This window comes from Malus domestica, chromosome 03 (assembly GCF_042453785.1).
Source record: "Malus domestica chromosome 03, GDT2T_hap1".
In the NCBI taxonomy this organism is placed as follows: domain Eukaryota; kingdom Viridiplantae; phylum Streptophyta; class Magnoliopsida; order Rosales; family Rosaceae; genus Malus; species Malus domestica.
The window spans coordinates 10,723,577-10,746,782 of record NC_091663.1 but is presented as its reverse complement, the minus strand read 5'-3'; the positions used below and the strand labels follow the sequence as shown (position 1 = coordinate 10,746,782).

Here is a 23,206-nt window from a genome sequence, read left to right as displayed (position 1 = left end):
AATGTAAGCATAAGGCTAAGAGTATTTAGGCTGGCCATTATAATTCATTTGGATGCTTAAAAACCAGTTTATGGTTTTATTGAAGCAATTGATTGAATTATTTGTGTTACTTAATTTGTTTAAGTAATGAGAAGGATCCTATTATGTTAGCATTCAAAAGGAAACAAATTTGGTTTCTATATGGATTCTGATTAGTCATTCATTGTATTGGAATGATTTTTAGTTAATATAGTTGCTATTAACTTGTACTTAACTTGGTTGTGTTAAGTACGGCCTAGATAAGTGGGAGCAAATTGGTTTGGTTTTGCTAAATGTTCACATAATTACAAAGTGCAAATTAAGTATGTTGTGACTTTTGAGTTAATTCTGCGATGTAACAGAAAAGATTCTTAAGTTCAATACTTTAAAATGCATAGGTAAGTTGTATGTGAGGTTAAGCTTTTGTTATCCAAAAGATTTGGTGATCGCTTCTATGAATATGATAATGATGTTGATTGGATCATAACTGTGATATTTATACAATTATGAATAATTTTAAGCTGACAACTTACTGTCAAGAATATTTGGTATTTTTTATATCAATTTTGGGCTATATGAGTGGGAGTAGATGTCTTGGTTTACTCTTAAGCTTAGATACATTGCTATGAACATGAACTGGACATTGTGATTTGTAAGTTAAATTTGCATTTTGTGTTGCAGAGGCAATTATAAATTCATTATTTTGGTTTATGTAAGCTGGTTGTGTCTATGTACTAGTGTGATGGTAAATGACTTATTTGATCACTTTTATAATAATTTGAGATGATTATTTGTTGTGATGAATCATAGTCAAGTGGGAGAATGTAAGAGTATGAGTATGATTCTTACAAGTCTTGGGATAAATCTTTATGGTCTCAAAAATCTTTATGGTTTGTATAACTTTGAATTCTAGTCCAATTCTAATAGGGAATGGATAGAGGAGTACTATATATATGGTTCAAACCACTGCTCTTGCGATACCATCTTGTGTTGTTCTAAGACCTATTGATTAGAGAAGCTATTGTCATTGTAAAAGAGGAGAAGGTTTCAAACACTGAAGCTGCAATAGCTTCTTCATCAGGATTGAACAATGTAGGTATGTTCTAAGGGTTTAATTATTAAGTCTGTTTAAATACAAAGCTTAAACTAGTTGTGATTCAATTGGATGAATGCTTAATTCTTAGATAAGGTGTTATAAACTTGTTCTTACAAATGTGAGTTAGGCCATTTGGCGTCCACCCCTTGCACCCGAAGTAGAATTCCCTTCGGGTCGTAAACTAGAGTAGTTTAGAATAAAATATCGGATTATGCAAGATTAATGCTTACTTTTATTGTTCATTTGGTATCAACACTAATGGAAATTTCACTTCTTTATCCAGTTTTTTCTTTATGTTGGGCCGAATGAATAGAAACATTTAACGCTGCATGCATCCTTTGTGTTTTGTGATATAATTGTGTTTGCACCTTGTAAAGTACCACCTTGGCCTTGACTTGTCAAGGAAAAATATTTCCAATTTAGTCCCTTTGCATCATTTTATTACGTCTCTCCTGGCTCTCTGACTCAAAATTTTAAACCATATAGGTGAATGAAGACACTGCAAAACCCACCCCAAAGACAAAGGGACGAAAGCCATCAATTCGACTTGTTACTGTAAATGTTGGCAAAAAAGCAGCAGAGGATGCAATGCAAGAAGAAGGTTGACATAGAGAAAATTTTAGTTGCAACAAGATGAATTTTTCGTTATGAAAGAGAAGTGCTGCAATGAGACGCTGATGGAGAAAGAGAGCCATTGTAGTGTGACATTGGTTGAGAAAGAGAATTACTGTGTTTTAGTTGATAAACAATTTCCCAAACCATGTTAAGATTCGGAGACGCATATAATTGATAGAAAGTCGAATTATACTATACAAAACGGGGTAGTATTTGATTTGGATGAAATTTGAAAAACAAAAAACAAAAAAAAATTGTTAACAAGTTAAACAGGTGACTTATTAGATTAACGGGTTAAGTTTGGATGACCGTTAGCTTAACGGGTTAGGCTTGGATGACCTATTAAATTAACAGGTCAGGGTTGAACTTGACCCTAACCCAGTAACTTAAGTTGTGATCTCCTTCGTAGATCTGTACTTTCTCTTATAACCGTAAGACCTCTCATTCTTCCTCAACCGACAAATCACAAGATCAAAATACCTATTAGTATAGTAATTCTTGGAGACCTTTGGATCGTGGCCATCTAAACACCACCCTGCGTGTTGCTCCGAGCCTTGATTCTCGTATAAAAACTTCCTTTTTTGCCCGACAGGGTTGAGATCTCCATTTTCCTCTGCATATATAGTAAACCAGTTCTTCTTCACTGAGTTCAATCCAAGTACCTGCATGATCAGTCTTGCGATGGATGTGCGAACCCATCGAGTTTAACCTCTTGACCTTGTTATGAACCTGATTAGCGTAATCATAGTTAGTCGTTGAATTAGTTAGTTAAATGGGACTGTTACAAGTAATTAGGAAGATTTGTTAGATTCTGCTAGCTGGCAGTGAGTTTGGGAGTACTATAAATAGTCTAATGTGTAATGGCTTTGCCTAGTGGTTAATTTGATAAAAAGAAATATAAACAAAAAAAAAAAAAAAAACATTTCAGAGCTCTGCTCTCTCTCCTCCTTCCCTTTCCCTCTCTATCCTCTGTGTTACTTGCAGGTTGATTAAGGGCTTAGAGATTTGGATCCCATCAGACCTTGCATAAGAAATATAGTTCTTGATTATAGTGTTAATCTCCTCCGTATTCTTCCCAAATATTCCATGGTTCTTTGGTGCCAAAGAGGTCCTCTTCATGCACAAGGTTATCGTACGGCGGCATCAAAGGTTTTCTTTCAACAACAATCTTGTGGAGAAAGAAGCGAATGATTTATCGGTCTGTAAGACGGAAGCGGATACGTACCAAACTTCCCACGAGAATTAGGCATTGCTAACAAAAGAGAGACGATTAGACGAAGTAGTTCTTGTTTCTCTATCTGTTTGTTTAAGTTTTGATGGGAAAGAGAAGGAGTTCGATGAGTGGTATTTATAAGCAAAGAGTATTGGAAAGTTGGAATAGGACTATAGGAGGTTTTGATCTAATTGACTAATATACTTGAAGAAAAAAGAATGGAAAGTAGAAGGGTTTTTGAAATTCAAATCTGGAAACTCGTATGAATTTGAACTTCTTAAGAATATCTCCTTGTCGAATCAGGAAAGGTGCGCCAGGTCTTAGCCTTTCTCATACACCACTTGTGACTATAGCAACTTGTCAGCAGTAAGGACTTGGGTTTTGGGTAAAAGATTTTTATTTTTTGTTAGCGTTTCTTCGGTCAAATAACAAAAAGAGATTAAGTTGTTTAGTTGGCCACAAGGTTCAATATATAAGAATATGGTAGATCATTAATAAATTAATAATGGAATCTAAAAGTTCACAAGGTCAAATGACCCCTCTAACTACAAGGTGGCTCTGCCGCTGGTTACATTACTAAGGGATGGTTTGGGAGTGAGGTGCTTAAAAAAAAAGCACCCATGAAAAAAAGCTGTGAGGGTTTTAGGTGTTTGGTAAACTGAAAAAAAAGGGCTTATTTTGGAAGCTGCTGTGAGAATAAGCTGAAATTAAAGGAAAAAGTTGAAGCTGCTATTTGTAGCTTTGGAAAACTGGCTTTTTTTCAAAGCACACAGAGCTACAGTGCTCCTTTAATGAAAATACCCACTATCAGATTGCTTTTTTTTCCAAAAGCACTTTTACAAAAAAGTTTACCAAACACTCTGCTGATTTATTTCACAGCCGCTTATTCTCACAGCACAGCCACTTATTCTCACAGCAGCTTTTTTTCAAAGCACAGCAATACCAAACCAGCCCTAAGAATCGTCTGACCTATGTAGATTGGCATAGAATTGTGTGCTGTCAATTTTGACATGTTTTTTATTTTTTAGATGTTTTGTTGTGTGGATCCTAATAATGCACCAGTAAAAAATCATGAAAATTAGTTTTGATTGGTTTTCTTTTGAAGAGTGGCCTTGCCTCACACCATACCGGTGTGTTGAGTTCTAATTTACCAGACCGGGAGCTTTTCGTTAAAATTCCTTAATAATAAAAACATATGGGTTAGAGCAAAAGAAAATTTGGCATTGCCATATAGGCCTTCAAATTCACATTTGACATTTTTCTTCTCTTGAAATCTCCATTGGAGATGCTTTATCTAATTAACTTGACAAGCGTGATAATAGGCCTCAAACCCTCCAACCAAATCACACCACATGCACCACCATGAGCTCTCATGAGAAGTAATGGTTTCCTCTTACAAGAAACCCTAAACTCTTGAATTTTCATTCATCTTCTGAATCTACCCTAGACATCAGATATGCCTTGCCTCACACCATACCGGTGTGTTGAGTTCTAATTTATCTATTCCCTCCTTGACTGCAGGGATAATAACAAAAACTATTGTGAGGATTTTATTACCCATAATCACATGTGATATTTGAACTCAGACTCTCTTCTAATAAAGGTTAAGTTGAACACACTAGTAAATCAAATTAATGGCCATTGACATTTGAACTCATTTTCTAAATGTTTACTTGGAAAGTATACGTTCTAGCTAGGATATAAGACTACATTGAGCTAGATGATCAGAAGATATCACTTAACACCAGCTAAGATTCAAGACTGCAGTACCATGCATGTATACATATAGAATGTTATGACTTCCACATTCATGAACTAAAATGCGTATCACCCCAAAGCCGATCGTGTTTTAAGATTCTGAAAGGTAGGTTTGTTTGCTCCATTTATATGTCTTGGTGTGTGATGCCATAAAAAGGGGCAAACGATGGGCCAATATTTCTTTTGTTTACCAAAAAAAATAAATTGGAGTGGGACTCAAGTTTCTTCTTTCACCAGACACTAATTGAGGTTGAGGGTGCCAAACAATTTGCTTGCAATTGCAGATACCTCACCCTCATAAAAGAAACGTTTCACCTCACCTTCCTGGCTTGTTTGCCAAGACTTCTTAATATTTCAACCAGTGTCATGGTGTGCAAAGAAGTTTATCAAAGAAAATTCCATTGGTCTTCCCTCCCACCAAATACATGGACATGATCGGTCTAATCAGACTTGATCAGTCTCAGTCGCTAATGATTACCGGCTAGCTAGAAGATGAAACATCAATTGTTGACAAAAAAAAATTGACCATGGTAATTTTTGGACTTTTTTTTTGTAAGTATAACAATATATTTTATACTAAGAGAAGAAAGAGTTCGGCTAAACGACACAATGTGCAACCTAATTTGGTATCAAATTCGCCATCCACGAGATTCGAACCTAAAGCCTCTTACTTATAAGTGAAGAGGAATATCATACTGTAATACTGAATGACGGTAATTTTTGGACTTATATCATGCCAAAATCCATATGAATTCGATCAATCAGCAAAAGAGATCTTTAATTAGGTTGTTTTTTTTTTTGTCGAAAATGGGATTTTTTATTTGGTTAAAAATGGTTTTTTAATTAGATTATCAAAAATTGCTTTACCAAGCAATGAATCCAATTCATGCGTTTGAGAGTTAAAACTTAAAAGTCATCTTCAAATGTAAAGTAAATTACTTGGTGAACAAAATTTCATCATGTGCATCAAAGACTCTTTTCCAATTCACTTTCCAAATAGGAAGTGGGAGGTTCTTTCTGGGATTCAAATTAATATCAGGTTGACATCTTAACGGTCATTTTTATTTGACTGTCAGTTGCAAGGTTTGCTTATACTTTCCGTTAACTTGCTTCTGAATAAACAGGAAAGGAACATGTGATAAATAAAATATCCTTCGACCCAGAAAAAAAAGATAAATAGAAGATCCAAATAATATTGTTTTAAATTTAACGGCGTTTGGCACCAACCACAAAAACCATCTAAAATAAAAAGGGTGCAAAACCTTTGCATTCTTATACAAGTCAATTATTGCCACGGCAATACTATTCTCTCTCTCTCCATTTCTCTCTCTGAGTTCGTGGTTCAATTAAAGCTTGGTCTTTCATATCCAACTCCACCATCAGTTTGTAAAGCTAGGGTTGCATGGAGTTGTAAGATTCTTAGCTACGTATTGTACATATATATATACATACATATGAATCCTTAGCAAATCATAATTGGCACATTTGATCATCTCAAAAGGTTGACAAGTAGCCTTGATCATTTGTTGCAATCGGTTATCTTTGCTGAGGTTTCTGGGGCTCCTAAACTCCCATCAGGATTTCTGGTTTCATTGAATTCAAGGTACTTACTCATCTATCTATTTGTTATTTTCCTTGTCATATTCTTATCAATTCTTTCGTTGACCAAAAAAAATATTCTCATCGATTATTTACTGATCATAGAGTCCAAAGCAGAAACTCGTACAATCCTATCATGGGAGAAATGGCTGGATTCCAATTGGGCGTTATTGGTGCACTGTTTCTTTCAGTGGCATCATCTGTCTCTATTGTTATATGCAACAAAGCTTTGATGAGCAATCTCGGCTTCCCTTTTGGTAATAGATCAATTTCTCTTTCCTCATTTGGTAATAAACTTTTTCTTTTTTCTTTTTTCATTTCAATAATCTTTTTTTTTTCTTTTTTTTTTGCAGCAACAACACTTACCAGTTGGCATCTGATGGTAACATTTGGCACCCTTCATGCGGCACAACGTCTCAAATTTTTCGAGAGTAAATCAATTGACATGAAGACTGTCATGCTCTTTGGTATTCTAAATGGTGTTTCCATTGGACTGCTGAACTTGAGCCTCGGATTCAATTCCATTGGATTCTACCAGGTAATTTAATTTAGTTTTCTAATTTTAGGTCATATCTGTACGAGAAAGATGAGCGGTAGATATAGTACATGTAGCACCGTCGAGTGTCATATGTTCTGCACAATTGTCTTTGTTATAACATTTTGGATTCTTGTTTTTGCAGATGACCAAGCTTGCAATTATACCCTTTACTGTGTTACTGGAAACTCTTTTCCTTAAAAAACAATTCAGGTATCAAGCATTTTTAAATGGAAGTTCCACAAGTTATATATACTAATATATATTTCAAAATTAGTAACCCTTTTATTTTTGTCTTAATTATTGCAGCCAGAAGATCAAGTTTTCTCTCTTCTTATTAGTTGTTGGAGTTGGAATTGCCTCAGTGACAGACCTCCAGCTCAATTTTGTTGGAACTACTCTCTCTCTTCTAGCCATCGTGACAACCTGTGTTGGACAAATTGTATCCTCGATATTCTTTTTATTTTATTTTATTGCACTTCAAATTTTTATTCTTTATTTTCCAACTACCTTCTGTTTTCAAGTCTCTTTTGGGTGGCTCATCTGGCTCAGTTGCTTGTAGAACAAGTTAATTCTTAACTAAGCTTCCAATTCAGCTAACAAACACAATACAGAAAAGGCTCAATGTCTCCTCTACTCAGCTTCTCTACCAATCAGCCCCTTTTCAAGCAGCTATTCTTTTTGTATCAGGCCCTGTGGTCGACCAGTTCCTCACCAAGCAAAATGTCTTTGCCCACAAATATTCTTCCATAGTTTTGGTAGGTAGATTCTTCTTTTCATACACTAATTGCAATTTATATTCCATGATTGATTTCAATTAAAATAATAACTGTTCTGGTATATATAATATGTCAGGCCTATTAAGATATGAAGAGTAATGGTTATGATTGATAATCTGAAAAAAATAATATACATATATATAATTGTTATAAGCACTCTAAAAATCTAATTGTGCACCCCCAAACTCTATAATTAGAAAGAAAAATACAATTATAAGGAGTACATAATTAGGTTTTTGGAGTGCTAATATAGTAGTTTATATAGCATGTCAGACTGCTTAAGAAGTGAACAAGCATGATTAATTTCAATGAAACATTTTCACGATTCATAGTTCTAGTTGATGGTGCGATGACAAGTGCCTTCGCCCATGAGCGGTAGGTCTCGGGTTCGAGACTTGGGAGCAGCCTCTCCATAAAATGGGGGTAAGGCTAGCCGACATTCACCTCTCCCTGACCATGCGTAAAGCGGGAGCCTTGTGCACTAGATACGACCTTTTTATAGTTCTAGTTGATATAAAATATGACAACGTAACATATCAACCTATTTAACAAGAGAAGTTGCACATCTAAATGTTAAAATACATATAATTGAACGTTCTCTAGCCTTACGTTGTCAAACAATCAATCTACATCATCAATTAGGTGGATGCTTATTTTAATATGTGGCTTCAGATTCTAACATATTTCTGCGTTATGTTTTGTTTATGTGTGCAGGTATTCATCATACTCTCATGCCTAATAGCCGTGTCTGTAAACTTCAGCACCTTCTTAGTAATTGGCAAGACATCACCTGTTACATATCAAGTGCTAGGCCACCTTAAGACATGCCTTGTTCTAGGGTTCGGCTACACATTACTTCATGACCCTTTCACTGAGAGGAATATAATTGGAATTCTGGTTGCCATTTTTGGGATGGGATTGTATTCGTATTTCTGTGCCCAGGAAAACAAGAAGAAACAAGCTGGTGGTGACCTCTCATTGGGATCTCAGATCAAAGATAAGGATGGCACTCCACTTTTGATCCAAGATAAAGATAGCCATGAGGTTAAGAAATTAACTAAGAACTCTCTTGTTTGATTGATAGGGTTTTTTTTTTCAGATCATATGGTTGCATCTGTATTATTGCAATCTGAGTTTTCAGTCTTTTCCACACAAGCTGTAATTTGATTTTTATTCTTTTGATTAATAAATTTACCCTTTACATATGTACAATTACCAGTTTTTTTTTTTCCTTGTGTTTTTCTCTCTTCTTTTTGGTCTTATAATTTGTTTAGGGAAATGGTTCCCACGCCCTTATTTTTATTTCTGGTACTTGGATTGGATAAATAAAAGAATGAATAACAAAAAAAATTAACAAGAGCGTGAAAAAGAAAAATATTATGCCAAAGTAAAAAAATGATGTTAGAAAATCGTTGTCCTTGTATATAATAGTGCCTACTTTATTGAAGCCTGTTGTATATTATTCGCCTGGTCCACTATGAAATTGGGCTAAAACACAAAATAAATGAGAAGCCTTGTAACAACTAGACTGCCCGTAATAGAATTGTGAGTCCAAAATATAGGCCCCGCTACTGCAAATGAGCACTTATTATATTTGATTGGGTAAGAGTTGGTCTTGTTTTTCTAAAATACTTAAGTAATGAAGTCTTATTTTAGTGAGATTTTGTAGTATGCTGGGAACACAATCTGGTACTTGGTGCTCATTCTTCTATTCATTTTTTTTTTCATCATATTATCGAATGTTCTTTCTCTACTGTTTGAGATGATTTTCATAGTCCACAAACTAGTGCTAATTATAACACCTCCTTCCATAACTCCTTTTTTGCTTATAAGTACATAAAGGGCATCCATGGCAATATTTTTGAAATAGTGTTGTCAAAGTTGTATTGGTAAACGAAAATGGCAAGCAAAATTTTGCATTTTTAAATTTTGAGAATTATGTCTGGCAGTTTACACTGAGAACGATGCTCTGCAAAAGAAAATCGTGAAAAATATCATGAGAATGAAATAAACAGTAAATATGCGTGATGGGAGTGGGGTGTGAGTCATAGCAAAGGTGGTGGCGGCAGAAATGGTAGTTAGGGTGATTATGATGGTGGAGGCAATGGAGACGCAATGGAGGTGTTCAGTTAGTTTTGGAGAAGCACTTCAAGTGCTTTTGGAGTCTAATAACATTTTCTCTAAAAACTTTTCAGTTATTTAAGAGTGAAACTATCCACAAATCCCTTTTATCTCTCACACACCATATTAATTTCTATCATTTGATCTTCAACAAAGCACTTACCAAACAAGCTTTTAAATTCAAGATTTATTTTGACAACGTAAAGATTTAATTTCACTAGACCAAATTCAGTCAATAAATTATGAGAGTAAGTGGTGCAATAGTTATACAGATTAACTCAAAATTAGAAATCGAACTAGCATAGGATGTGTGCAGTGGTTGCCCCGGGAACGTGAAAGAAACAATAGCACGAGGAGCATTGCATATGACAAAACAGCAAGTGCGGATAAGCAGAGGGCTCCACTCTTTTTGGACCCCACCTTGTATTATTATGGTAATTTTATAAAATGGTAGCAATAGTTCTTAATTTTAACTTGGAGTCTTGATCTCTCAACTAAAAATATGTGACTATTAGTTTATTAACTCATCAAAACGTGTTGTTTCCGTCAACTTTGTTAGAACTTCCGTCAAAATAAGTCAGGGTGGAAGGACGATTGCTACAATTGAGTTAAAGTTTGGAGGCTATTTCTCTAATTGGGGTAAAAATTATACGACCATTGCTCCAGTTGGATTAAAATTGAAGGAACATTGCCACAATTTTCTCATTTTAATTTTTAATATTTTCTCATTGATTTAGCCTTATGTGACTCATTTTGACAAAAATACATACGAAACTAACAAAAAAAAAATCATAATAGTTTGTTTTGACGAGTTAAAAGCAATGGACCACTATTGTCCAGCCATGAGATAAGAGGGACACGCTGTGTAGCACTGGCACAGTCGCACTACTAACAATACAAAATTAGTGTCCCCAAAAAGCCTTTGTGACCCAATCTTCTAACTATTTCATTCTTTCATTGCAACGAAACTTTCCACTTGGAGCAGCGCGCGCACAATTGTATACACAAACAGATAGATACACTGTATCTTTACATGAGCATCCTCACACATAACCGCAGAGGGATTGAGTGATAAAAATCCTGAGAAAATCGGGCTGTTTGGTTGCTGAGAAAATTTGAATCCGGGTGGGTTGGACAGACCTACCTTTTCAGGATCTCTAAAGGTTCTGAAAGGTGGGGACCACATCCGTCATCCCTCATTCATCATCCTCCGTTTGTCTGCTACACTCCCAACACCGTTTATGAACACAACACCCCCGATTTCGATACAGGTATCGAATTTTGTTCCTTTCCCCCCTTTTCTCGCTCCGCTTTATTGTCGTTAGGGTTTCAATTTTGTGGGCTCTTATAAGTTTGCATATTTCCATATCTCGGCTTTGTAATTCCGGAAATGTCTGGTCTTTGTTTTGAATTTTGAGGTTTTGGGTTCTAATCCTGTTTGTTTGATAGGAAAATAAGAGAATTTTCTGGGAAAATTTTGCACCAGCTAATAGAATTAGTTTAAAGGTTTGCTGATAGATACTCATTTTTCATTTGATACATACATACATATATATATATATATATATACGTATTTTTATTTTTCTGAACTCTTTTGAAAGATGCCAACTTTGGATATTGTTGATTTTGTTGTTTGCAGCAGTGGTTGGAGAATAGGAATAAGGTGCATGGATCTTACTCTGAAATTCTCTATCCTGCTGTTGCTTCTCGGATTCGGTATGTATCGAACACAACTTGTGTCTCTTATGCTTGCTCTTAATTGTTCTTATCATTTCGTAATTTATAGTCTTCAAGTTAGCACTTTTGGTCTTGGTAATATTGTACACTAAATATATGTTCGGGGCGGTTTAGGTGGGATTGTCTGGAGTGAACCTTATGCAATTTGAACCCATTTGAGTAACAAACGAAATGGGGACCGTGCTGTTTTGAATAAATTGTTTTTGGTTACTTTCTTTCTGTTTTCTTTTGGTTCGTTTCGTTGCAATTACTTGCCTAGTTATATTGGTCAGGATGCTATTCTTGGGGTTCTTATAACTCATCCACACCTTCTGTATCAGCAAATGCTTCGCCTTTTAGGAATGATTTTGGTCACTGTGAAAGAGTTGTCAAAAAATGGGCTTCTTCTTCACTTGAACAAGAAGTTAAAGAAGACAAACACACACTGGGGGATTTGCTGTTTTTTCTTCATGTCCCCAGAACAGGAGGGCGTACTTATTTCCACTGGTAATTCCGCATAGGTCCAACTTTTAAGCTAGATTGACACCCATAATTTTGACAACTGTATTAATGCATGATTCTGGCTATAAATACACTTGCAGTTTCTTGAGAAAGTTGTACTACAACTCTCTGGAATGCCCTCGATCTTATGATAAGCTGCGATTTGATCCTAGGTAACATCTTGAGTTCTATTTGTTAACTTTTGTTCTTGACATTTTCAATTCAGTGAATTCTCAATACTTTAGCATCATTTAAGTTCTAAGTTCAAATAATTTTGTCAACAAAGAATTAGTAAACTCAAGTATATACTATTTTATTTTTGAGCATTGAAATGTTACAAGGGTATGATTGATTTACAGTTGAGATGTCTGTAGGCTTGAGTGGTTTGTAGAATTGTGTTGAGAAAGTTTTGCAGGAAGGCTGTTTATATTTGGAAAATAAACTTGACAGATACAGTAGAATTTGGTAGCTCCATTTCTTGGAGAGGGGAAAGGTTTATCATTTATCATTTCAGCCATCTTTTTCTATTTTGACTGTGATATTCTACTTGTTGAGTCATAAGTTGGAGAAAAATACAATTAAAAGAAGAAAAATCACAAGGGTATCATATGTGCTTCTACTAGGTTTGCATCTTAAAAAGTAAAACTAAGCCTGAAGTCAGCTACTAAGTTGGATGCCAACAGAACTATAATATTCTGTCACCCTTTTATTAACCCTTTCCTTTCCTAATTTTGCATATATTTGCATTTTTAATAGATGATAATTCCATACCCTTTGCAGAAAGCGACATTGCAGGTTGTTGGTTACTCATGATGACTATAGCATGATGTCTAAACTTCCCAGGGAGAGAACATCAGTTGTGACAATACTTAGGGATCCGGTTGACCGTGTTTTTAGTACTTATGAATTTTCAGTAGAGGTAGCTGCTAGGTTTTTGGTACATCCTAATTTAACTTCTGCAACACAAATGGCAAGACGTATACGTTCAAAGACTAAAGGAGTAAGCACGCTGGATATCTGGCCATGGAAATATTTGGTTCCATGGATGAGGGAAGACCTTTTTGCTCGGGTATGTTATTTTGGTTATGTACTGCTTGGACGAGTTGACCTTTTTGGTTCTGCAGCTCTCATGCACTTTTGGGATATTTCTGCTGAAGTGCAGTATTTCTTCTTCGCATATTATTTGTAATGTACTGACTTTTCTGGACAGAGAGATGGTCAAGAGCATAAAGGCTCAGATTATGTTCAGAGCAGTGACCCGTACAACATGGAGGAAGTTGTGATGCCATTACACGAGTACATTAATGACCCTATAGCTGAAGAAATTGTTCACAACGGAGAAACATTCCAGGTTGTTTATCCTCCTATAGTTTTGAATAACATCATGGAAATCTTTAGTGCTTATTTTTAGTTTGCTCCATCCATGACTTGTGAAAATGCTAGAATGCTTTGCTTAGAGTCTTAGATGCTAAATAGTTGCTTATTTTTCTTAATAATGAGATTCCTCCCATAAGACCTTTTTGTTTGATTTTTCTTCTATGTGGACCCCCTAGTGGCTATAAAATGATGAGTTTATGAGATTTCATTATGTTGAAGCATCACTACGCACACATCTGTATATAATACTTTAATTTATTATATGGTTGACTTTCTAGTTCAAAAGGTTGCAGGATTGACAAACAACTCCTATCTATCAGAATCACATGAAGTGCGCCATTGCGTACAGAGGTATAAACATCTTGGTGAACATGTCCTGGAAGTCGCAAAGGTAATTAAAATGAAGTTTGAAAATTGTCCATGGTATTTTCAATTTTGTTATAAATGTTGTTTCTCTCAATATCCATTTTCCCGTGATTGTAATCACTGTAGCGATTTGTAAATTTTTCAGAAGAGGTTGGATGATATGTTATATGTTGGTCTCACTGAGGAGCACAGAGAATCTGCAACCATGTTTGCAAATGTAGTTGGCGCCCAGGTGATTTCACAGCTAGGAGGATCAAATTCTAGCGAGGAGAGTGCTGCTAACAGCAATTCCGGTCAGTGTGGCGTCTACTTAAAATTTCTGTTATTTAACCTTGTTCAGGTGTAGTACTCTAAAAAAATATGGAGTTGTACTATTTGTTCCGCGTTAAGAGCACAACGAAGTTAAGAACATTGAGTTCAACTTTGAACTGTGTAATGCCTCTAGCTGAGTTTTTTAGGATTACCAAATTATTTGCATAGTACTTTGGGTAACATGTTGATTTGTTATAATTGCTATATAGGGTTGATTTACACTACAATCTGGCATTTATCTTATTCCTCTGCTTGTTCTACAGAACAGAGCTACTCAGTTTCAGATTCCAAGTCAGATAATAATGAACTTCGGGTAATTAGAAAAGACCATCATCAGTACGTGGATTGCTTCGTATTTGTAAATTGATTTAGCAGCTTTCTTACTGCAGTGTTTCTGTATATGACAGGACAGGACCCCAAATGGAAAGGAAAGTAAGATTGCTTCACCTGACACTGTTGAAGCAGTGAAAGGAAATGTAAGCCATTTTGCATATTGAGTTATTGACACAATGATAGTTGATCTGGCTTCCACTTTGTTGACTTTGATCCTCTCTACACCTTATTAGATGACTGTGGGAGAGCTTATGGAAGCTTATGAAGACTGCATTTCTAGTTTACGAAACACCCAAGCGAACCGGCGCATCTCTTCTTTGAAGAGAATCTCCCCTGCAAACTTTACAAAGCAGGTAGCATTAGGTTTCTAGTTTCTTCAAAGTAGATGGTATAATAGATGATGTTTTGCATCACTCATTAATGTGTGTGCACAGCATTCATTCATCCTTGTACTCATTCTCTTCTTGGTTAGATGCACATGTAATCTAGAACAGATATGAACCTGTGATTTATCGGAAATAAATATTGTAAAGCCTGTTGCCCTTGTTTGCATGTTGCTTTGCAAACTACCTTCTAAGCACTTGAACTTGCTATGTCAGTGTTGAGTTGCTATAACCCACCTTTTTTCACTTCTTTATATATAAAGAGTAGTTCTATCCACACACCCATTTTACTTCTCACACACTCCTCTCAATTTTTGGCTGTCGGATCGAATGAAATGAAGATCAATGGCCAAAAATTAACAAGGGTGTGTGGGAGGTAAAATTGGGTGTGTGAATAGCACTATCCTATATAAAGGGAGAGGGGGAGTTAGGTGAAACTATCAAAATACTAAAAATAACCCTTGAGTGCTAAAGTGAACAAGACACTCATATAATACGGATAAATTAGTAAACTGTATAATTAAACACAAACCAAGGAGAACTACATTGGATGGCCGATTGGCATGCGCGACAATGTGCCAAGGGGCAAAATACTCAATTTGGGCCCTCTCTTCTTTTAGATGTCATTCTGACCCTTAAAATTTACAGGCACGGCTCCAGGTACCTGAAATGGTCCTCCAGCAGATAAGGGAACTTAACCATCTTGATGTGGAGCTTTATAAATATGCACAAAATATCTTTGCAAATCAACATAAGCGTACTTTTGGCATCACAGTAAGTCTCTTTTTCAAGGCTAATAATTCCCTATGCCAAATACATATGCATGTGGCAGGATGTGCTAGACTATCTTATAGTGTTTTATCTTAATTGGTAAATTTACAGTCAACCATCACATTTTCAGTTTTGTCAGACTAAAAATTAGGCCGGGGAAGAGAAAATGTAATTGTGGTCAAAGAAAATAATTTGTGATTTTTAAGAAAATGAAGCCTTTTTTAGGCAGCGTTCATGTTTAGAAATTGTTTAGATGTTTTACAGGTGGTATCCACCATCAACTTTTAAACTCTGTTATAATGGGGTTTCGGAATTGAAATGGTAATTGTTGCTGGAAATTGTTAATGGTGGTTTGGATTTAGAATATAGAAAATCTTTCTTTAGGCTGCTTGACCTCAAGTCTGTCTTGTGAATTGTATTCAACCAAGCATCATGGTTATTCTGTCCAATATCATATCCCGACTGTTTCTCTATCATGAGAGAGTAGCTTGGGTTTATTCCACAAGTACGATAACCATTAGACATTCACTGGGAACCTCTATCTAGTCTCCTTATTAGTACGTATGTGGTTATTTTCTTTTATGCCTATTTCGTGTTCCAGCTTTTATTATCGCCTTGAAGTGTGGTGATAGCCTTGTTCTTGAACATGTTGCCTACTTATTTTACACAGTTTGTACGTAATCATTGAACTGATCCTGTACTCTTGCTCTTTTACACAGTCTGCTTCATTATTTTGTTTAGCTGTTCACGGAAAACTGAAGTTTGTATTTCTGTGTTGTCCCGTTGGGGGGAGATGCAGGAAGAAATTTAGCCTTCTTAGCACCCCAACTAATTTGATTTAACAAACTTAGTTCCATCAACTAATGCATCGAAATTGCAGGGAGTTTGGGAGGGGATGCAGAACAGCACATATGGCACGGGCATAAAAGTCCTCTCGTTAGGCGCGACTCTTGTTTTACTTCTTTTGGCCTTCTATGTATTTGTTAACGCCCAAAGAAGAACGTCAAAAGTCAAAATATGAATGTACCTTGATAGACTGGTGTAGAAATATTGAGAAACTGAGATGGAAAGAAGGTATCACATTTGCTTAAGTGTTCATCCTTTGTGTTTATTTTAAGGGAAACTAACGAAAAAGACTTGAAAATTTTGAGTTTTAACGATAAGGATAAAATAAAAGGTAAAGTGAATAGTATCAGAATTGATTTTTTAATATAAAAATATAGTTTTTCATTAAAGTGAACAGTATCGGAAGTTTTTAAACTAACGAAAAAGACTTGAAAATTTTGAGTTTTAACAATAAGGATAAAATAAAAGATAAAATGAATAGTACTATAATTGACTTTTTAATATAAAAATATAACTTTTCGTTAAAGTAAACAGTACTGGAAGTTTTTCGTTAAAGTTCTCTTTATTTTATGGGTGTTTTTTTAATGTAGCTCCAATTAATTACGGTGGAGATCTTCGTTTTTGGTCGTTTGCTATCAGTCCTAGACGAGAAAGCTAACAGCTTCATAGTTTTTTCATGGTGCATACAAGGACATGACATATTACTATATGACACAAACAAGCACTCCAATTTCTTTACCAAGGACAATTAACCATCAATTTATGTATTTTTTTTTATAACCTAGGACACTCAATCTTTTAACAACCAATGGCAATAACCTTTAGCGCTTTCTTTTTACGCTCAAAAGACAGGAGATTGCAGAGGAGTTTCTCCTCAATATAAGTGTTTCATGAACAAAACTTTGTATTTATAATCGTGATTGTTTATATTATATATCATTTTGTGAATATCATCTCTATAAAAAAAAAATTAAAATTAAGGTTGTTCAATCAATCACTAATAATAAATAGATAGATGTTCATAATTCTTTTATTGAATTTGTCCTTTTATTTTTGTAGTTTGATTACTAAATGATTTTATATTTTATTATTTTTTACAAAGATGATATCTATAGAGTGCTTTATAATATTAATGGTACCGAATTGGCTACGAAGTAAATTGATGAGGAACTCTTCCTCAACTATTGATGAGTCAAGTTAATTCCCTTACATTCAAGGTCTAAAATATCGATATTATCCCGATATTTTCATCGAAATTTCCATGTTTTTGGACTACCGATATTTCCGATATCATCGATATTTTAGACCTTGATAGGAACTCTATGTGGTACCAAGTCACTCATGTATCTTACCATGCAATGTATAAAGTGTAAAATATTGTACTAATTCATTATATATAAATGATTATGGTGTGTTTAAACTTCTTTCATTAATTACTACATATTTTCTACACTCACAATGTTTGCCAGCTCACTATATAATCAACTTAAATCAGTTAAATCCATCATGCAATGCATTTCCTTCCAATTTTTTGTGATAATTTATAGATAATTGACTAAATAAACATCATGCAAAGTTTCAATAAAAATTTCTAAGTTTTTCTTACAATTTCCGTGGTTTTTATTCAATTTTTATCAATATCGATAATATCCTGATATTTCCATCAAAATTTCAATGTTTTTGGACTACCGATATTTCCGATATTATCGATATTTTATACCTTACTTACATTTCATAGAAAAAGGTACATTTTATGTTAAAAAAATGAGAATTTTGCACAAGTACCACTTGAACTAATAGGTGTGTGCACAATAACCACCCATACTTTTTATTTTGGCAATAGATCACCCAAATTTCATATTTGGTGCAAATCTACGACTTGCAACCAAATTCCCTTCATAAGAGATTGAAAAATTAATATTTGAATAAATTAAGGAAATCACAGATCGATTTGCTAACCTACAGAAAAAATTGAAAATTCATTATAAAATTTTTTTTTAAACTTTTTTTATTATTAGGGGGGAGGGGGGAAGGGGGAAGGGGGAAGAGTTTGAAACTATTACAATAAATGTAGGCAGGACACATAGGTAGAAACCCAACAAACTATTCATTGTAAATGAAAGACTATATTTTTGTATAATTTCACTTCAATTCTTCTACAATCTTTACCAAATTCAAACCCGAAATCAACTTCTCCCTTTCTCTTCATGACCTAACTCCAATGATGCTAAAAAAAAATGTCGTTTGCCTCTGTATAAATTGACTCTAGTGAACCCTAGGAAGTGAATTGACAAAAATATCCCCCCATGTAAAGGACATGTGACATATTATAACGGAAAAATAGATGAAAAGTAACGTAGGTGGTAGATTCCAACAGTTAAGAGAGTGTAGGTGGTAAAAAACAAAAATTGAAAAATTTGTTAATATTAACGCACATACTTACAAGTTCAGGTGATACTTGTGCAAAACCTCATATAGATATTTAGGGTTCCTAGACTCTCTAGTCACCTAAGTCGAACTCGTATGTTGAGGATTCAAAGGCCTTGGCAGCACGAGAAGGGGTGGATCTTGCTGGTTGCCGAGGTTGGTTCTATATATTGAGGTGGCGGTGCTAAATCGGGTGATAACACTTCTCCAGCGTTGCTTACAGAATAAGCTTGTGCACATGTACAAAGAGGAGAATTCTAAAGCTGCGTTCGTTTAGTTGTTTGAAGAGAGCTCCCTGAGTTATCCTAGACATTCTTTTAGCTAAAAATATTGGCCGGAGTCCGGCAGTTTACTCCCCACTGTTCTGCTATTGCTTAGTCGAAATTCTGAAATCGAGATATAATTAATCAAACAGCACGACTTAGGGTTGGCTATAGCTAGTATCAACACCAACTCGAAACCAACAACGAACACCATCGCTAACGTTAATTAAATGCGTATTAGAACATTTATTTTTTCAGTTAGAGTCATGTTTCTGTTTTTGTTTCTTTTTCTTCTCTTTTTTTTTTTTTTGCCAAACGAAAGAAATAATTTGGAATCATGCTGCGGGTAACATTCAATGCACAAGGATTTCACCCAATAAATACTGTTTCCTTCTATTGCAATATGCCACCCAGAGAAATAAAGGTAAGAATCCAACCCATGTGATAATTTTCCTTAATTGACAATTCTTGTTTTTATCTCCCTATTTAGTTTTGTTATATATTGTTGTGAACAATGTAATAAGCAAGGCATCATTTCTATTAGGCTTTGATCCCCACCATGAAAAATTTGTCGCGTAAAAGAGTTAGCAATTCAGTGAGTTTGCTATTCTTTGTGTCCACAATAATCCAAGGATTTTTAATATTTGATATAGGCCTTGACAGCAAGCCCTACGGTTTTCACGTGGAATTCCTATGATAATTGAATGAAGACTGTGATACTTGAATGATGTGTCACATATGCGAATTTATTTCTCCTATCAAATTATGGGATTTGTTGCTCATGAAAATAATTGTTTTTCTCTTTTTTTTTTTTTTTTTTGCTTCAGAATGGAGATTCGCATGCGATCGGGATTCCCTGCGTCTTGAATCGCCAGGTGCACAATACGTGTGTTTTAATATTCCAAGATATACTGCTTTCGATTTTTCAACAAGCTACTTACTGTGCACCTTATGTTTGTAGGCTTCCATCGACGATCCAGATGCTTGGCGGACTGTTACCCTTACGGATGTCAATGATTTCCATACTACGACAACAATAAGGAGGAGACCGAGGAGGAGGCAGTGGCGGCCAAGCAACGGGAAGATGATGATCATGTTTGGTCTGTCTACGGCCATGATGATAAGAAAGCTTACGAACTTCAAAAAAACAAAGCGCCCTTCAGCTCTTTAAGTCCTTTTTTTTAATGACAATGCCTCTCCTTGTTGCCAAGTTTAATTGTTGCTCTTTGTACTTTGAGTTGATGAGTGCTTTTTTCGGTTCCTTAACAAATGAGAAAACACAGATTGTTCAAGTGATTCCAAGCAGTGAGTTGTTTCTGAAGTGAATGAGCTAGTACATTGTATGATCATATTCACTCATCTTATAACACATGAACTTATTATATCACGTATTATTTCAATTTTACACAAATTTCGAGGCATAATTTCAGGTTGAAGCATAAAATCAACTCCAATTTAACCCTATATTAAAGAATTTACCAAATAGAGAACAATTACAACAAATTTCCAAACAGCAATAAAATACATGCACAAAATTAAATGCAGAACTTAAAAAGTCGGCTTCATTATCAACTCGAGAAATGTTAAGGGGACTCTCTCAAAGTGGGACTCTCTACTACCACAGTTTAACGTCAATTCATATGTCAACATTATCAAAAACATGAGGTGGCAGAGAGTTCATGGAGAGTCTCAACTAGCCTCGTTCTAGTCATTTTCTTTTAATACATGATTCACATGTATTAGTTAACAAACACTTTCACACCGTTGGTTGCTACTATTCATTTCATACTCGACAAGACTATCCTATTGCCAGTGTCGTAAACATATGGCGAATATCTATAGATATACCATTGGAAACCACACGATGTTCTTGTGGGTGTGGTCGACTCACCAAGACAATGCCTTAGTAACCAACTAAGTGTCATTCTAAGATCTCGCATGATGAAGTACCATACTTGGAAGATATATTTTTTATTAATAAAAAGTGAGTAGATATTATCGACTCTTATTTCCTTACATAAGTATAACCCTTTCTCCCAATAATGACAACACCATTCATGAAATTTGTCTCAAAACTTTTCTTTTCTAAGACAAAAACAAAGACAAGATTCCTCCTAATGTTTGGAGCTTTCTTTTCTATGACAGAAACAAAGACAAGATTCCTCCTAATGTTTGGTGCAAACAGAACATTTTTAAGTACAATGGTAGACTTACAATTGTTGATCTTCCAATCTCCTTCACCTAAAACATTGACATAAGTATTATTGCCCATGTAAAGACAATGCTCTCCCAACGCTTTCTCCTTAAAGTTGATGAAGCAACTTTTGTCCTTACATATGTGTTAGGTTTGCTCCTAAGTCTATCCACCATTGTCCTTGACTTTAGTAATGAGTGATTCGAAGACAGTCAATATAAGCTATTTAAGAATTTTGTTGTTGTTGTGTCATTTGGGGCACTTGAACCTACAGTGACCCATCTCTCCATAGTTGAAACATGCAGTACTCTACTTTACTTTGAACTTGTTCTGCTTGCGCTTTCCAACTTTTTGAAGTTTTGGCGCTTGTTGCTATGTGGCTTACGCATGTGTGGCTTGTTTTTTTGAAAATCTTTTGCATGAGGAGGTTAACTCTGCCCTGTCCAATTTCCCTTTTCTTATGATACTTATGAATTTCTTCGATAGCCAACTTTGCAGGCAATGATCCATTGTTAATGCTGCTTGACCATAAGTCATGGAAGTTGGATGACCTGAATTGATTAAGTCCTTTTCCATTAATTATAAGGGATATGACTGTTGGATATAACTAAACAGTTGTATTCAACAAGAGAAGTTGTAACTTCCCCCTGAAGAACACAACTCTTTCGGAAAGAGTATTTCATCTCTATATATTCACCAAATTCCTTGCCTGTTGGAAAATATTAGTATTTTATGTATTATATTGTTTGGGTTTTCTTATAAGTTTAGTTTGGGCCTAGCACGGTAGTATTAGGGTTAAATTTGTTCTCTATAAATATAATGCTTCATAGCTATGTATAAATGTAGCTTCATGAGGTTTTATAGTCGTTTCGGCATTCTAATTTGTTTAATATTATTCTTATTATTTTGTAGTCTTGTTTATCGGGTAATCTGATATTCAACTTGGTATCAAAGCAAATTAGATTCTTCGGAATTTAATCTATTCTAGGTGGGTATCAATTTGTTCATCCATTTGCCCGCTGCGTATGAGTTTGTCATGATATGTTTTGTTGGTTTGTCTGTCTTGCAGTAGTTAGGGTTTTGTTATATGTAAAATAAAATAAATAAAAAATAAAAAATATTGAAATTGCTAGAAATCTGAAGTTGAGTCACCAAGCCACGGGTATCGCGTCGCTCTGAAACTAGAACCCCATTGCTGCAATTCGCATTTGATGTTCGCATATCGCCGGTTTGTCAGCGTTTCTGTTGACAAATAATGATATGTGACTCCTGTTCCTTGTAGAACAGTCACGCCTGTACAAACCCGCCATGCTTGCACCGCTCGAATCGTGACCCGCATCAGATCTGCCACACATGTTCAGCTATACCAGACTCACATCACACCATCTTGAAGCCGTACCCGATGCAAACTGCAACCCAGATCCATCCCGCCACAGCACACCCGTCTGCCTGCTGCTCTCGCCCACATCAGACCTGCTACGCACTACCACCATCATCACGATCTGTGTCTCTTGCTGCTGTAACCAAACCACCACCGCTGCTGCCTGTTTCTTCTGTTGCTGCAAATTTTTCTTGCTGCCAAGTTGCATCTGCTGTGCCTTGCTGATCTGACTATTGGTATGGTGTTCTTTGTTCGATTAGTTTGGGACCATGAAGTAAACGAAGAGAAAATAAGGAGCAAGGAAAGAGAAAAAAAAAAAGGCAAAAAGAGAAAGGAAATAAATTTAAAAAATTGTTTGATGTTGCTTTAGGCCCACACGGTCAAGGGAAAAATGTTTAAGTTTGTTTTTAGGTCCACACAAGTTTTTGGTTTGTTTGGAATTGTTTTGTAATCGTTATTCGAGTGCTTGGAGTGTTAACCACTCAAGTGATAGTTGCTAGAATTTGTTGACATTGTTCGTTTGTTGGTATAGCTGAGATATGAAAATCTTGTCCATTTAGTGACAGGAAGCACTCATGTGATTTCTTTCCATACTCTCAACA

The 23,206-nt window shown here is 35.4% G+C and overlaps 2 protein-coding genes and 1 long non-coding RNA gene across 11 annotated transcripts; all 3 read left to right on the top strand.

Annotated features, from left to right (window-relative positions):
* Window positions 1-693: 693 nt before the first annotated feature.
* Window positions 694-1,999, top strand: LOC103423047 (uncharacterized). The gene is made up of 2 exons (XR_001788181.3): window positions 694-1,114; window positions 1,601-1,999. It is a non-coding gene; the product is annotated as an uncharacterized lncRNA (long non-coding RNA).
* Window positions 2,000-5,867: 3,868 nt separating this feature from the next.
* On the top strand, window positions 5,868-8,825 carry LOC103423029 (UDP-xylose transporter 1-like). Of its 2 annotated transcripts, none has more exons than XM_008361103.4 (7): window positions 5,868-6,303; window positions 6,405-6,556; window positions 6,653-6,837; window positions 6,980-7,047; window positions 7,144-7,276; window positions 7,431-7,592; window positions 8,328-8,825. In XM_008361103.4, the coding sequence occupies exons 2-7, from the start codon at window positions 6,436-6,438 to the stop codon at window positions 8,688-8,690; spliced, it is 1,032 nt and encodes a 343-aa protein (XP_008359325.3). In that variant the 5' UTR covers window positions 5,868-6,303; window positions 6,405-6,435; the 3' UTR covers window positions 8,691-8,825. The 2 variants fall into 2 exon arrangements, with proteins under 2 accessions (XP_008359325.3, XP_070675067.1); XM_070818966.1 differs by having other exon boundaries at window positions 5,975-6,303; window positions 6,417-6,556.
* Window positions 8,826-10,610: 1,785 nt separating this feature from the next.
* Window positions 10,611-16,591, top strand: LOC103423021 (protein-tyrosine sulfotransferase-like). 8 transcript variants are annotated; one of them, XM_017328070.3, is made up of 14 exons: window positions 10,625-11,005; window positions 11,184-11,240; window positions 11,374-11,450; window positions 11,792-11,957; window positions 12,053-12,124; window positions 12,732-13,020; window positions 13,162-13,302; window positions 13,615-13,719; window positions 13,840-13,987; window positions 14,270-14,319; window positions 14,414-14,482; window positions 14,573-14,692; window positions 15,371-15,496; window positions 16,374-16,591. In XM_017328070.3, exons 3-14 carry the CDS (start codon window positions 11,402-11,404, stop codon window positions 16,512-16,514), a joined length of 1,476 nt encoding a protein of 491 aa, XP_017183559.3. In that variant the 5' UTR covers window positions 10,625-11,005; window positions 11,184-11,240; window positions 11,374-11,401; the 3' UTR covers window positions 16,515-16,591. The 8 variants fall into 8 exon arrangements, with proteins under 8 accessions (XP_017183564.3, XP_017183554.3, XP_017183559.3 ...); XM_017328073.3 differs by having other exon boundaries at window positions 10,679-11,005; window positions 11,377-11,450; XM_017328057.3 differs by having other exon boundaries at window positions 10,793-11,005; window positions 11,377-11,450; window positions 11,744-11,957.
* Window positions 16,592-23,206: the final 6,615 nt, after the last annotated feature.

Bases quoted from the DNA above. Each gene is read 5' to 3' on its own strand.
- LOC103423021 (XM_017328055.3), top strand. From the start codon at position 11,402: ATGGATCTTACTCTGAAATTCTCTATCCTGCTGTTGCTTCTCGGATTC. The intron at 13,021-13,161 runs GTATGTTATTTT...TTTTCTGGACAG, and splicing joins GGGAAGACCTTTTTGCTCGG to AGAGATGGTCAAGAGCATAA. The intron at 13,303-13,614 runs GTTGTTTATCCT...CTAGTTCAAAAG, and splicing joins ACAACGGAGAAACATTCCAG to GTTGCAGGATTGACAAACAA.
- LOC103423029 (XM_008361103.4), top strand. From the start codon at position 6,436: ATGGGAGAAATGGCTGGATTCCAATTGGGCGTTATTGGTGCACTGTTT. The intron at 6,557-6,652 runs GTAATAGATCAA...TTTTTTTTGCAG, and splicing joins CAATCTCGGCTTCCCTTTTG to CAACAACACTTACCAGTTGG. The intron at 6,838-6,979 runs GTAATTTAATTT...TTGTTTTTGCAG, and splicing joins ATTCCATTGGATTCTACCAG to ATGACCAAGCTTGCAATTAT.